This window comes from Propithecus coquereli, unplaced genomic scaffold (genome assembly GCF_000956105.1).
Source record: "Propithecus coquereli isolate 6110/MARCELLA unplaced genomic scaffold, Pcoq_1.0 Scaffold126, whole genome shotgun sequence".
NCBI lineage: Eukaryota > Metazoa > Chordata > Mammalia > Primates > Indriidae > Propithecus > Propithecus coquereli.
In genome coordinates this window covers 721,157-735,203 of record NW_012136747.1, presented here as the reverse complement: position 1 = coordinate 735,203, position 14,047 = coordinate 721,157, and the positions used below count along the sequence as shown (strand labels likewise).

The 14,047-nt window shown below is 49.8% G+C and overlaps 1 protein-coding gene across 1 annotated transcript in view; it reads right to left on the bottom strand.

The window, feature by feature from the left end:
* Positions 1 to 743: 743 nt before the first annotated feature.
* Positions 744 to 14,047, bottom strand: part of ARFGAP3 (ADP-ribosylation factor GTPase activating protein 3) — a 59,127-nt gene continuing 45,823 nt past the window's right edge. Inside the window, exons 10-14 of the mRNA XM_012638107.1 lie at positions 12,855 to 12,986; positions 11,214 to 11,337; positions 9,715 to 9,805; positions 3,425 to 3,546; positions 744 to 1,304 (exon numbers count right to left, since the gene is read on the bottom strand). Coding sequence (XP_012493561.1) covers positions 1,287 to 1,304; positions 3,425 to 3,546; positions 9,715 to 9,805; positions 11,214 to 11,337; positions 12,855 to 12,986 — 487 coding nt within the window. The 3' untranslated portion in view covers positions 744 to 1,286. The remainder of the gene's footprint in view (positions 1,305 to 3,424; positions 3,547 to 9,714; positions 9,806 to 11,213; positions 11,338 to 12,854; positions 12,987 to 14,047) is intronic.

Below are 14,047 nucleotides of genomic sequence, written 5' to 3'. Positions count from 1 at the left end.
ATTTAGAAGTCTACAAATTTGAGCTTTTAAGCAAGAGTTTGAGGTTGCTGTGAGCTAGGCTGACGCCACAGCACTCTAGCCAGGGCAACAGAGTGAGACTCTGTCTCAAAAAAAAAAAATTAAATAATTCAAGTGTATGGCAGTGTTATACCGTGAATCCTCATTTACCATGATTTATCACAAAAGCTTTTGTAAAAAAAAAATGTAGGCAATGCAATCTGCTGCAACGGTTTATTATATTTAGAAGTCTACAAATTTGAGCTTTTAAGAAAGATTCACAAAATATTCACTTGAAACCACATTTTTGGTTCATCAAATTTTAAATATATTTTACTGTACTGAACAATATATTCTAATGCTGTCTAAAACACAGCCAAATTATTTTTCTTTATTCATTTATACACATTCTGGAATTTTTTGCAAACCAAGATTAAGATAAAAAATATTAACAAAACTACCCAATTATAATTACTATTTGTCCATACACTGAATTATTTTTTGTAGCTTTATTTCTTATCTTATTCAATTTTAATTCTGTACACTATATCAATTTATAAACACACTCAGGGAATTCTCATCTTACATTTCTCATAAATTCAAACAGCAACACCTTGTCAAAAGATAAAATTCATTCCCTTGGCAATGTGGAAGCTTATGTTTGTCAAAAGCACTCACTAAAAAATATTTTTAAGTTTATAGATCATACAAAATAAACAATTTACAAAGGGACAAATGACTTTAAACATTATTTTGAAATCACCTTAAATGCAGAAACAGAAATGAAGCCATCTGTCAAATCAGACACCAGTCGTGTTGGGTCTTTTGTTGTTATTCTTTGCCCGATTTCTAATGACGTGTGTGGTCAATGTCGTTTCTGCAGGCCCATCTAGCATCAGATGAGCTGGTGGCCCATGTGTCACCTGGAGACCTCTCCTCCCCGACACGGAGCCTCTCAGTCCCGGGAGAGGTGGGAAGAGCCGGTGCCTCCAGGCCCAGCTGCTGGAACTAAAGATTCCAGGAACATAAAGCGGGAACGCACGGCTGTGTCAAAAGCAGGGCGCCCGAAGGGAGTAACGCAAAATAGAAACTACAATAAAGCTTCTACTACATCAAAAATAAGAATTTCTCCAAAGAAATATTAAAAATCAGAAATATACATAAACCATGTGAAAAAGTAGCAAAACAATCTGCAAAACTGTCTGGTCTCCATCGCAGCCTGTGACGCGGTCGCTGCTTCATTTAAAGAGGAGGAATTTCTCCAGGAAACACACGTCATGACGTCAATATTAAGAACCATAGCGATCCTGAAGGGAGAACCAAAGCGAAAGTTTATCAGCACTCAGCATCAACCCCTCGTTCCCACACACCGAATGATTCTCAGCATGACGCTGAACCGGCGCAGAGCACCCCGTGTCTGGCCCCGACACAGCGCTGCATCCTGAGCGTGCAAGTGGCTGCAGGCTGCCAGTGCCGCGGCGTCCCAAGGCTGAGGACTGCGCACGGGCTTTGGGAACCACCTGGGATTCACGTCTTGCCTCTGCCACCGAGGCCACGGCCCTGGGATTGTGCGCAGGGAGCAGAGCACCAGGGCCACATGCTGAACCCTCTGGGAAGCAAGTGTGATGAGGACAGAGGAACAAATTGGAGTTAGAAACTAAAATTTTGGCTCAGCTGGTGATCTTGCATAAGTGACTTGACCTCTCTGTGCCTCCATTTCTTCACCTGTAAAATGGGGATATATTAATACAAAGGGAGTGACCTATAAAATGGAGGTGATTATCTGTAAAATAGGGATGTTTCTACTTGGAAGGGTGGACATGGGCTCAGCTGACCTAAGGGACAGGAAGGAGCAGCGTGTGTCTGGGGCCGAGGGCACGCTCCCCACCCACAGCCAGGGCAGCGTCTGCCCAGGCCGGAGCGTCCCTCCCTCTAGCCACATTCACACTAGTAACAGAAGCCTGCGCAAACGGCTCGCCGTAGACAAGAAGGTGCAAGAAACAAGCCTTTTGTATGTACGAGTATGTCCCATCTTCCTTTTTTTTCTTTTTTTTTTTGCAAGTGTGAAATGACATTTATGGAGGAAGGACAAGGGCGGCTTACAGAGTGAGAGCAAGGTACGTTCACCACGAACGGCGAATAGGCCTCTTCTCCTAACAAAAAGGCCCCATCGTCCCTTATTTAAAAGACTGAAACAATCTAAACGGCCAACTTGGGGAGTAGACAGATAAATTACACGTATTTTCACTCAACATAATGTTGTTTCAGAAGAATTTTTTTTTTTTTTTGAGACAGAGTCTCACTGTGTTGCCGGGGCTAGAGTGAGTGCTGTGGCGTCATCCTAGCTCACAGCAACCTCAAACTCCTGGGCTCAACCGATCCTCCTGCCTCAGCCTCCCAAGTAGCTGGGACTACAGGCATGCGCCACCAGGCCTGGCTAATTTTTTCTATATATTTTTAGTTGTCCAATTAATTTCTTCCTAATTTTAGTAGAGACGGGGTCTCATTCTTGCTCAGGCTGGTTTCGAACTCCTGAGCTCAAACAATCCGCCCACCTCGGCCTCCCAGAGAGCTAGGATTACAGGCGTGAGCCACCGCGCCCGGCCTGAGAAGAAGAATTTTTAATTATATGAAAATGCTCGTAACATTATGGAGGAAAGTGGGACATAAAATCACATAGACAATATAATCGCTTTTTAATTTTAAGAAGATAGGTATAGAAAGATATGCTTAGAAATCTATTTTTTGGCCAGGTGCAGTGGTTCACACCTGTAATCCCAGCACTCTGGGAGGCCAAGGCTGGAGGATCACTTGAGGTCAGGAGTTTGAGACCAGCCTGAGCACGAGTTTGACCCCGTCTTTACGAAAAATAGAAAAATTAGCCAGGCATGGTGGCGTGCACCTGTAGTCTCAGCTCTTCAGCAGGCTGAGGCAGGAGAATCGCTTGAGCCCAGGAGTCTGAGGCTGCAGTGAGCTGTGATGACGCCACAGCACTCCAGCCTGGGCGACAGAGCGAGACTCTGTCTCAAAAAAACCACAAAACTATTTTTTCTTTTTTTAGATGTGCTTAGAAATCTAGAACTAAAAATATAGCAAACCATTAATGGAAGTTATCCCTATAAAGTGGGATTATGGATACTTTAAATTTTCTTCTTAATACTTCTGTGTTCCAATTTAGAAAAAATTTGGATAATGATCATGACAATTCCTGTAATAATTCCCCTAGAGTCATAAATTAGAAAATTTTAAACAAATATAAAATTGTAATTTCTGATTTTCATAATGTCCTGGGTTATACTGTAGTAAACACATAAATCAAATAATATACAATCTAATTTTCTAGCAATGGAAGAGTGGGCTAAATTTAATCTCATTTTCAAAATGATGAACCGTCACACTCAGTGAGCGCCATCCCCGTTTCACTGACCTGAATTGAAGTCATAACTCCATTAGCAAAAACAGAGAGTTTTCCAGCAACGGACCTCACTCCCTGCTTGAACTGCGCCATGTCGGGGGCGTTGGGCAGCACGCTGGAGAGGCTGTAGTTCCCTGCACACACAGAGCAGACGCCAGCGTCACTGCCAGGGCACTCGATGGCTTCAGAGAACCCAGATCCCACCCTCCTGCTTCCTCACAAGCAGCAGCTGTGGTGGAGGGGGAGGGCCCTACAGTGGGGTCAGGACTGGGGTTGAAGTGCCAGCCCAACCCCAGACTAGCTGCAAGACCCCATGCGAGAGAAGGGATAGCACTTAACACCACCATGGGTTCAAATCATGGCACTGTCTCTGAAGAACTTCCTTGCCCTCTCTGGACCTGTGTCCTCAAGGTGCTGGGCACGGTCCTGGCACGTAAGGACTCCCCACTGGTAGAAGGGCAGATATTGATGGCTTCAGTCTGCTCAGCATTGCTTCCTCCTCTTCTAGGTAAAAGCACTTCTCACTTCCTCTGGGGACCACCTCTCCCCTCTCCCCTTCCATAGGGGTGGGCACATGATCCAGGCCTGACCAATCAGAGCCTTCTCTGGGATTCATGTATACTCAAAGGAGAGGAGTCATTTGCTTGCTCTGGGGTTACTGGCAGGGACAAAGCAAAGCTGCAGCTGTCTGTGACTACAGCTGTCCCCTTCCCACTCACTTGGACAAAGGAAGCCTGTACAAGTGAATGAGGCTCATCCAGGGAGGTGAGCCAAATGGGTGAGTCTGTCCCCTTGATGCTGTCTGACTGTGACTTGGTAGCCAGACTTCCCAAGCACCGAAGTCCACACTTCTGCCTTCTTTACTCAGGCTAGTGTTAGCTGGGTTTCTCTTGCTTACATTTTGGTTGCCCTGACATAAACATCACCGTTATTGTCACCAATGTAGGTAAAGCTTGTCAGTGTCATCACACATAACCACAGGTTCATAATAAACTTCTGTCACACAGTTGTCGTGAGATACAAGGACTCAGTGACTGTGACCTGAATGCAAACCCTGGAGGCCCTCAGGGGTAGCCAAGCCCAGCTCTCCCCTGGGCCCCACACATGACACCACCCGCCCCTTACAAAACAGAAACCCTTGGCCAGGACTCTTTCTAAGAACAAAACAGAACTGATGGGTTAACCTTCAGCATTGATCTCGCCTAGAAGACACAGTGCATCCCTCACAGCATCGTTCCCGGGCCCACAGCCGCGGGGCCCTCTCCTCCCCATCTCCGGCTGACTGTTCAGAATTTCGCAGGTCTTTGCCAATGACAGCAGAAGCCCAGCATCGTTGACAGGATCTGGGTGCTGCCTCTCGTGAGGGCTGCCCAGGCAGGCTGCAGGGGACAGGTGGCAGCAGTCAAAGACAGCCCAAGTGCACTCAGGTTCTACAATAGCCTCTGGGAAATGACACCTCCAGCCACCTGCTCAGGAAAAGGGTTGCTGACCCACAGACTAGCCAGTTCCCCTCTCCTGACTATCTGTTCCCGTAACACCCGAAGTGTGCCAGGTACTGAGCACCCGCCACAGATCTGCTTTTCCATGGCCCACCACCCGCTGGGGAAAACAGACAATTAACTGATAACGTCACTGAAGTATGACCTGTGTTGTCTGGAGGGGACACAGAGCAAACACAAGTGGGCAGTTGGGAGGCAGCTGCAGGGGTCCAGGCAGGCGGGGCGGCAGCTGAGCCTAAGCGCGTGCGGGTGGCAGTGGATCAGGAGTGGACAGGTCTGCGTGTCCTGAGGAGGTACCTGTCAGGGGGAGCACTGACCGCGCAGCTGAGGGAGGCTGAGAAGGAGAGAGATTACGGATGATTCCCAGGGTTCTGGTTTGAGTGGCCAGGAAGATGGGGGCTTCTCTCTCAGATGGAGGGGAAGGTGAGCCCCACAGTGGTTGGCGGCTGGGGGGAAGGCCCTGTATCAGTCAGGACAGGACAGGTGACACTGTACTAACAAAAAGCTGCAACTGAAGTCCGCTGTGCCCAACGTGAGTCAGCAGGGGTTCTGCTTGTGACAGTCACTTGGGATCCAGGCCCATGGGGCCACCTCTTAATTTGAGCTACCTTGGCAACCACACAGGGAAGAAACATGGTAATATGCACACGAGCTCTGAAAGCTCGTGCGGGAAGCAGAACACGTCCCCACTGTAGCCTGGCCCTGGCCACGGACCAGCCTGCGCTGGCTGGTAGGCGGGCACTCCCGCTCAGCGACATCCTTGGTTCATTCGTCAGCACCCATCCCTGAATTCACCAAACCCTTGCCGGTGGCTTCCTCTATGGGACTGTCAGGTGCCAAGGGCGTAGAAATGAAGAGGGGACAGGTCCCACACCCAGAGAACTCCCAGTCCAGCTGGGGGAGACAGTCGTTGGTGGCCTCACTGCTGGGGAGAGGCACAGGCTGGCACAAAAGGTCGAGCCGGCCCCGGGTGCAGGGGTGGAGCTGTCTGGATAGATGGGGAGGAGCGTTCGAGGCTCTGAGGCCCAAGGGATCCTAGTGTGCCCGGGGTGCCACAAGCTCATGCCAAGCTGGAGCCAGCCACAAGCAGTAAACCATGATAACGACGCTGGAAAGGCCAATGGCAAGATGGCCCTGAAGGCGGGTGCTGGGCGGTGGGAGGGGGTGCACTCCAGCCCTAGGGTGGGGCCGGGACTGTGCTCTGGAAGACCCCACTGGGAGGAGTGAGGGGAGTTGGGGGCAGGACGGAGCAGGAGGACCAAGCAGGGGGCTGTGGCCACAGTACAGGCAGGTATGGGGACTCACTGATGCCTGGGAGCGGCACAGAGGCCTGTGGCGTGCTGGGGGTGGGGGGAACAGTCCAGGAGGACTCGCAGGCTCCTTAAAATATGAATTTTTAATGGATACCATGTTCCAATTTCCCTGAAATGGAGACAAATCAAGAGAAAAAGTGTTTCCAAGATTATGAGAATAACAAGTTTAGTAATGAACAAAAGCTCTCTAATGGCTACTTCGGGCCACAGGTGTAACAGGCAGCACTTGCTGCACTCGTCGACCTGCACCTCAGCTGCCGAGGCCACAACCAGCCGAGACGTCTGACAAGTGAGTGCAGCAGCAGCAGCCGAACCGATCACCCGGCGCAGGCGAGCAGGGTGCTTCCCGGGCCTGGAGCCCCGCAGAGGCACGCTCCTGACTCCGGGCCACAGCAGGGAGACAAGGAGGAGCCAAGGGGCCCTCCAGATGCAGGGGACAAAGGTAAACGACCCGCTGGGTGCCCAGGAATGGTCCATGGCGCCTCTGGCTCTCCCAGGCAGACTTGATATGGAGAGGGGCAGCCGGTTTCAAGCTCCCTTTGTTGTGATGTGGCTCTCACAAAGCTACCTCTGCTCTGTCATCTGGCGCCCAAGTGCCCCGTCCCCACCTGCCTGAGACAGTGCCCAGGTGACGGCAGTCGCAGGGCCCCCACCAACCCTGCTCCCTGGAGTGCTCTGGGCACTTACACGCATGTCCCACTCAGTCCTTCAGCAACACTGGAGGGGAATGACCGTGCTCTCGGGTTAGACCACATCCCCAGAAAGCACCTTACTTCACAGAAGCCATTTCAAATTGGAACTTCCTTTTTTATTTCTTCCCCTTCAAAGGAGTTATAAAGGTCTGCTATGACCTACTTAATGACACTGACATTTCACACACAGGGGGAACATTCAAAGATAAGGAACACAGAATAGTGTCTTAAGACCAGCTTTTGCTCTTTGCTGAAACGTACTCTAAGTAAAAAATACTTAATAAAAGTTGCTTGATGTGCTTACATTTATGGTGGTTATTAAAGCATCTTTTATGACCCCCCCCCCCATGGAAGATGCAGCAAGAGGACAGCGAGGTCTGAAACAGTAGGGTCTGGGACGGAGGCAGGGGAGGGAGGATGAGCCCTGCGAGGCAACCAACTGGCTGGGAGGGGCAGGGGACAAGGTCTCTGGGTGGCCTCACACCCCGCCGACCAGAGTTTGTCTAGGACCCACACGTGGTCAAAACACTTAACGGATCTTTGTTTTCTACTGTTCCCTCCAAGGGAAGAGGAGGGTAAACACAGGCTGGCTACAGCTCTCCTCCAACTGGGAAAGCTGCTCTCAGCTGATCCCCAACCTTTTTTTTTGTTTTAAACAAATAATAATGTTTCAGAGTAAAACTCCCAGAGACTTGAATTACAAAAGCATGCACCGAGGAGGTGGATTTTCTACAACATAGGTCTCTGGACTGACTTGCCAGCTGTGCCAGGGCTTTTCAAGGTGGTCCAGCCCTGATCCCTGGGGACAGTGGGGCTGGGAGTGGGGTCCATCCAAAGGGCGGCCAGAGCACCTCTTTGTATGGGGCGGTCACAAAAGACAGATGCCCTGACAAAAGGCCAGGGTACGAAAAATTTGGAGATGAGAACACAAGCCAGTGAGCCTCACTTGTCCCCACTAAGACGCAGGGAATGCCCAGTTGGCACATGACTGACCAAGGGCAATAGGTCCCTCCGCTTGAGGTTAGGGGTGGGGAGAGAAGGCACAGGCTGTGTGCCTGCCCAGAGAGTGGCTCCGGGGAGCCATGGCCCTGGCTGTCCCCCTGCACCCTCCACCCTCACTGGTGGCAGACATGCTGGGCTTGCCCACTCTGGCCGTGGTCCCTGGCTCCTTGAAGGGCCAGCTGCCTCTCTGCCCACTGGCAGCTCACTCTGCCAGCTGCTCTGCTAGTACACAGCCCTGGTTCACCAGGTGCCACCCAGCTAGAACGCTCCCTCCTCCCACTGTAGCACGGCAACCTGGCAGTGCACACCACGGCCACGACAGGTCTCCAACATCCCAACCTCAACACAGAACGTCCCACTCAGACCTTCTCTGTTGAGGCTGTTTCTCTTTGGGCTCAGAAAACAGTTGTTTCTGTGCTGTAAAGCCAAGTGGCTGTCCATGTTGGCCACGCTATGGGCTTCCTAGAGCCACACCCAGCTCTAGGGCTGGAAACAAGGGGTGCAGGGGGCACCAGGCCCAGAACGCCTGGCTCCTGGGTCCTCCCTCCCCTGCTGACAAGTGGATTCCTAAAATGACCTCAGAGGGCTGCCCCTTTAATGTTAAGCACAGGGCCTCCCTCACACCTGCAGCCTGCAGAGGCGGGTGTGGGGCACTCCCACAAGGCCTTCCTGACTCTAGGGATGCGGAGGTGGAAGAAGAGGGGGGTGCAGTTCTGGACGGTGTGTGAGGGGCCTGCGTTCAGAGGACCCCGCCTGGGCTCACAGGCTGCTTCATCCTTGCCCAGCCCTGGGATGACCGGACACCAGATCACTGGGGTCTGAACCCTAGAGAGGGATGGGGAGGCAGGCAATTCCTCTCCGCCTGCCCTCTTCCAAAGCTGTGCCCTGCCTTCCCTGGAGGACTGACCCTGGTGGAGTCACCTCTGCCCAGCCGTGGTGCCTACGAGGGTCCTGAGAGGCATCTGCTGTGTGTCAGACATGGGGTAGGACACTTTACATACAGCATCTCATCCAGCCTCATTACAACCCTGTGCAGTAGGCATCATCCCCCCACTTTACAGAAGAGGAGACTGAGGCTAAAAGCGCCGTAACACCCTCCAGCGCTCACAGCTGTGGAGTGGTTGGCGTCACAGGGAGCCCGGGGCCACCCACCTCCAACACTAAGACACTACATGGGACCTGACACCACGTTCACACTACGGTAGAAAACATTCATCTATGACAATGGCCTGCCAGGTCACGCAGGGGATATTGCTTAAATTTCTTTCTTTCTTTCTTTTTTTCTTTTTTTGAGACAGAGTCTCACTCTGTTGCTCGGGCTAGAGTGCCGTGGCGTCAGCCTAGCTCACAGCAACCTCAAACTCCTGGGCTCAAGTGATCCTTCTGCCTCAGCCTCCCGAGTAGCTGGGACTACAGGCATGAGCCACCGTGCCTGGCTAATTTTTTCTATCTATTTTTAGCTGTCCAATTAATTTCTTTCTATTTTTGGTAGAGACGGGGTCTCGTTCTTGCTCAGGCTGGTCTCGAACTCCTGAGCTCAAACGATCCACCCGCCTCGGCCTCCCAGAGTGCTAGGATTACAGGCGTGAGCCACCACGCCTGGCCTGATATTGCTTAAATTTCATGGTTTGGTCTCCTTACACGTGAAGCCTGGAATACTAACTTCTGCTCTACCTGACTTATAGCAGAGATAAGAGAATCAAATAATGGCTGCTAAAATGTCTTGGAAAGGGAAAAGTCCTATCCAAACAAACATGTTCATGTGTAGACCAGCCCTCACTCGGTCCCACCATCACCTGCTGTCTGCTTCCTCTGCTCATCGAACAGGTCAGCCGAGCTTATGGAGGAACTGGCTGAGAGCCGCTCCAGACGGGCCCTGGTTTCATACTGCAGAAGACAAGGAAAAGGAAACATCAGGATCCAAAAACTCATGAGCAATTTTACAAAAAGAATCACCAAAGAGCTGTCATTTGAAATATTTGTCCTCCTAGGCTCTCTCTCTCCAACGGTTACTGAATGCCACCCCACGGCTGGGCCCTGGGGGACAGCATGAAGCTCATGTCCTGGATAGGAGGCAGGTCACAGGTGGACAGATCAACATACCACACCCTGGCCAACAGCAGTCAGTGCAAGGGGAGAGCACGGCACCTCTCTCCTGCACTGCTTCCAGCAGCTGCCAGGAAAGGCCACTCCCAGGCTTTCTTCCAAGCCCCACCACCCTATTTTAGAACTGAACTTGAATGTCATCAATTTTAAAACAAGGCAAATAGGCTGGGGGAATGGCCAAGAGGCAACTCTACCCACAAAATGCTGGTGCGAGTTCTACTGCTGCAAAATACCCTCAGCACACGTTAGGAAATCATTCTCCCTGTAGTCCGCGAAGCCTGGCATAACACGTGTCTCCAGGAGTTCTGCATAAGCACACTAGTGCTACAGGGTAAGCGGGGAACCCGAACCTTTCCATGTCCACTGGAGTCTTACAGCTTGGCAAGAATCTACCAAGATGAACTAACTCATTAACATTTCTGAGAAAAGGCAACAACCTGAAAATAAATATATCTACTCCCCAAAAAACGTATCAGGCTGGGCACAGTGGCTCAGGCCTGTAATCCTAGTACTTTGGGAGGCTGAGGCAGGAGGATCGCTTGAAACCAAGAGTTTGAGACCAGCCTGAGAAAAGTGAGACCTGTCTATACAGAAAAAAAAAAAAAAAAATTTTTAAGAGACGGAGGTTCACTGTGTTGCCCGGGCTATAGTGCTGTGGTGTCAGTCTAGCTCACAGAAACCTCAAACTAAACCTCTGGGCTCAGGCAATTCTCCTGCCTCAGCCTCCTAAGTAACTGGGACTACAGGTGCATGCCACCACACCTGGCTAATTTTTTCTATTTTTAGTAGAGACAGGGTATCACTTTTGCTCAGGCTGAAAAATATTTTTTAAAAGGAAAACATCTATGTGCTTCATTTAACTATGCTTAAAAATTATTAAATCACAGCTGTATCACTGTATCAAAAATCACCTGCAATCTGCTCAGAAGATACTGAATAATGGCTATACAGAACACTGATAGAGTAGTAAGAGAATGATGAGACACGGTCCCTGCCTCCCATGCTCTCCTCTTGACAACGCGACAGGTAGGGGATTGATCAGACAGACCTGGGTTCGAGTCCTGGCTCCAGCACTCTCCCACAGGGGTCTCCAGCAGCCTGAGCCCCTCTCACACAGGGTCCCCTCCTCCCACACCCACGCTTCCTTCCTGCTCCATGGGGCCCCCACAGAAACTCTCTGGACCCTTACGTCAGCCTGGGCTTGCCTTCCAAAGTACATATCTGATGAAATGGCCTTGACGTTGCCAAACTTCTTCTGGGCCTCATCTGTGTTTTCAACTGTCTCATGATCTGGTTTGCGGCGAGCAGTAGGTCTACGGTGAAAAACAGCCAACGTAGGTCAAACTCATTTGAGGTGAGGCAAATGTGCTTCTCATTTACAGTGTATACATGTGCTGGTTTTTTTTTTTAATTTTTCAATTTTTATAGATGGGGGCACAGTTTTGCTACACGAATATAGTGCATCATTGCAAAGTCTGGGCTTACAGTGTACGCTGTGCCCCTTAAGTAATTTTTCATCCCTTGCCTCGCAACCCTCTCACCCTCCCGAGTCTCCAATATCTATTATTTTGCTCCCACTTATAATGGAGAACACGTGGTAATAAAAGCCAACAGCAGTAACTTTTGTAAAAGGATTTCAGGCCACTTTAAAAAGCCTGAAAATTCTAATAAAAAATGAACAAATATCCAAACCACACAGTATTTGAAGGATTTCTTGTTTAGGATGGGTCTGTTATTTCAAATTCAAATCAGCTAATAAACACTGAATACACTGTAATGTCCATAGGACACTGCTCTACAGTACATAGGCTATAACATGAGCAACTGTACATCCTAGTTACCTGGGACAATCTCAGGTTACGCCTGTTGTCCCAACATATTCGTAGTGTCCCCTTGCACTCTTAAAAGCTCCCTGATTTGAGCAATAAATTATATGGTCCTTCATTCATAATCACCAAAAACCGGAGACAGTCCTTCAACAGAAAACAGATAAACGAACTCAGCAATGAAGAGGAGTGAACGCAACAGCGCGCACGAGTCCCCATCAACGCACCAGGACAAGGTAAAGCAGACAGACGAGAAAGGCAACTACCGTATGACTCTGTTTATATGACATTCTGGGAAAGGCAAAATCGCAAGGCCAGAAAACAGACCAGGGGTGGCCAGGGGCTGGGGGAGGGGAGGGGTGACTACAAAGGGCATAGGGCAGCAGTCCCCAACCTTTTTGGCACCAGGGACTGGTTTCATGGAAGACAATTTTTCCACGAATCGGGGGTAGCGGGGGCCGCGTGGAGCTCAGGTGGTGATGTGCAGACCAGCTCCTAACAGGCGGAGCACTGGGCCATGGCCCAGGGGTTGGGGACCACAGGCATAGGGGACTTTCAGGGGGTGATGAAACTGTTCTGTATCTTGGTTTTGGTGGCAGTTACATGACTGTATGTGCTTGTCAAAACTTGCAGAACTACATGAAAAAGAAAAAAAAAACTCGCAGAATTGTAATCTAAAAAAGACAAATTTTACTATGTACATAATACCTTAAAATGGGGGAAAAAGTGACACCTTCCTGCACTAGGCTATCCCTGAGCCATGGATCAGAATGTCCAGGGAAGAGGCCTCCCCATACATGTTTCTTACAAGGTCCACAGGGGATTCTGATGTGCACCTCCAATTTAGAATCACTCATTTAAAATAAAAAGAATATTCCTGAAATAGTACAACAAAATCATTTACTAGTCTTACAAAAGATTTTCATACCATCATGTTATCAGTCATTTTTTTCCTAGAGGAGTATGGGTTCACCATTACAACCCCAAAGTTTTGCCGCTCATACCTGTCAGAATAGCCTGTGGTTTTCAGAACTGTTTCGGTATCTTTGCTGGTTTCTTTTTTCCAATAGGAATCTGAACTGTCATCCCAGCTAGAAAATGAACTGCCCCTTAACTCCAACGGCTCGTCAAAGTACCTGTGTGAGCAAGAGTACAATGGTGACTTTGGAGGCCCTTATTCACACTCTCTAATGTCAGTTTCTCTCATTTCTGGGACCAGGAGGATGACCAGGTCTGGCCAGTGATACAGGAGCAGACTTGTGGTGTGTCATTTCCAAAGCCTTCCAAGTGCCCATTCTCAACCAGTCCTCTCTTCCCTAGCAGCACGGAAGGTCATGTCTTCCAGGTGCTACAGCTTCAGGCAGGTGAAACCTCCATGAGTCTGAACCATCCAGGTGCCACTTGGAAGATGGGTACCCTGGACAATCAGTCACCTGCACTGTCAGCTGACTTCATATGAACAGTAAACTGCCGTTGTGTTAAGCCCTTGAGATCTTGGGGATGTTTATTATCCCAGCGTAACCCAGCCTATCCGGACGTGACATCCCCAGATGTTATCCACCACAGGTTACATATTTCATTTTCTCAGGTCTAGCTCTGCCTGGCTAGGAAGTCACAGACAATGCTGCGGGGCTTGGAGCGCTGACCCCATCCAAGGAGCTGCTTGCTGGCAATCCCTTCTGTGTTAAGCATGTGAAATGAAAACGATAAAACGATGCTGATTAACCCCCTCTGGAGTTGGATACGGTGCTACGGATCATTGATCCCTGGACCATTCTGCAGGTGCTCTTCCAGTCCGGAGCCTGCAGTAAATTTGATGTGATTTGTGAGCATCTCAGGAGAGGCTGGCCCCTGAGTCAGCTTACACCTTCATTAGCTGAGCATCACTGAGCAGGGCTTTGCTCAGAGAGCAGCACTCAAAGGCAGCTTTTGGTCCTGTGTGGTTAGAGAAAAATTTTTGACCTAGAGCAGCAATGTCTGCCTGGAACAGGACAGAAATTGATAGGTGAGGTGGATGTGCCATGTCAGAATTCACAACAGCTTAGGATGGAAAAGCAGTCTGGCAAGACAGGCCCGCCTCATGAAGGCGGATTCCAAGACGTTCAGAAAGGCAGATCCCAGGGAGGGTCTTAGGAAAGGAAAGGTGACTTGGAAGAGAATATAGAGGCCTTAAAAAATGTCACTCAGGGCCGGGCGC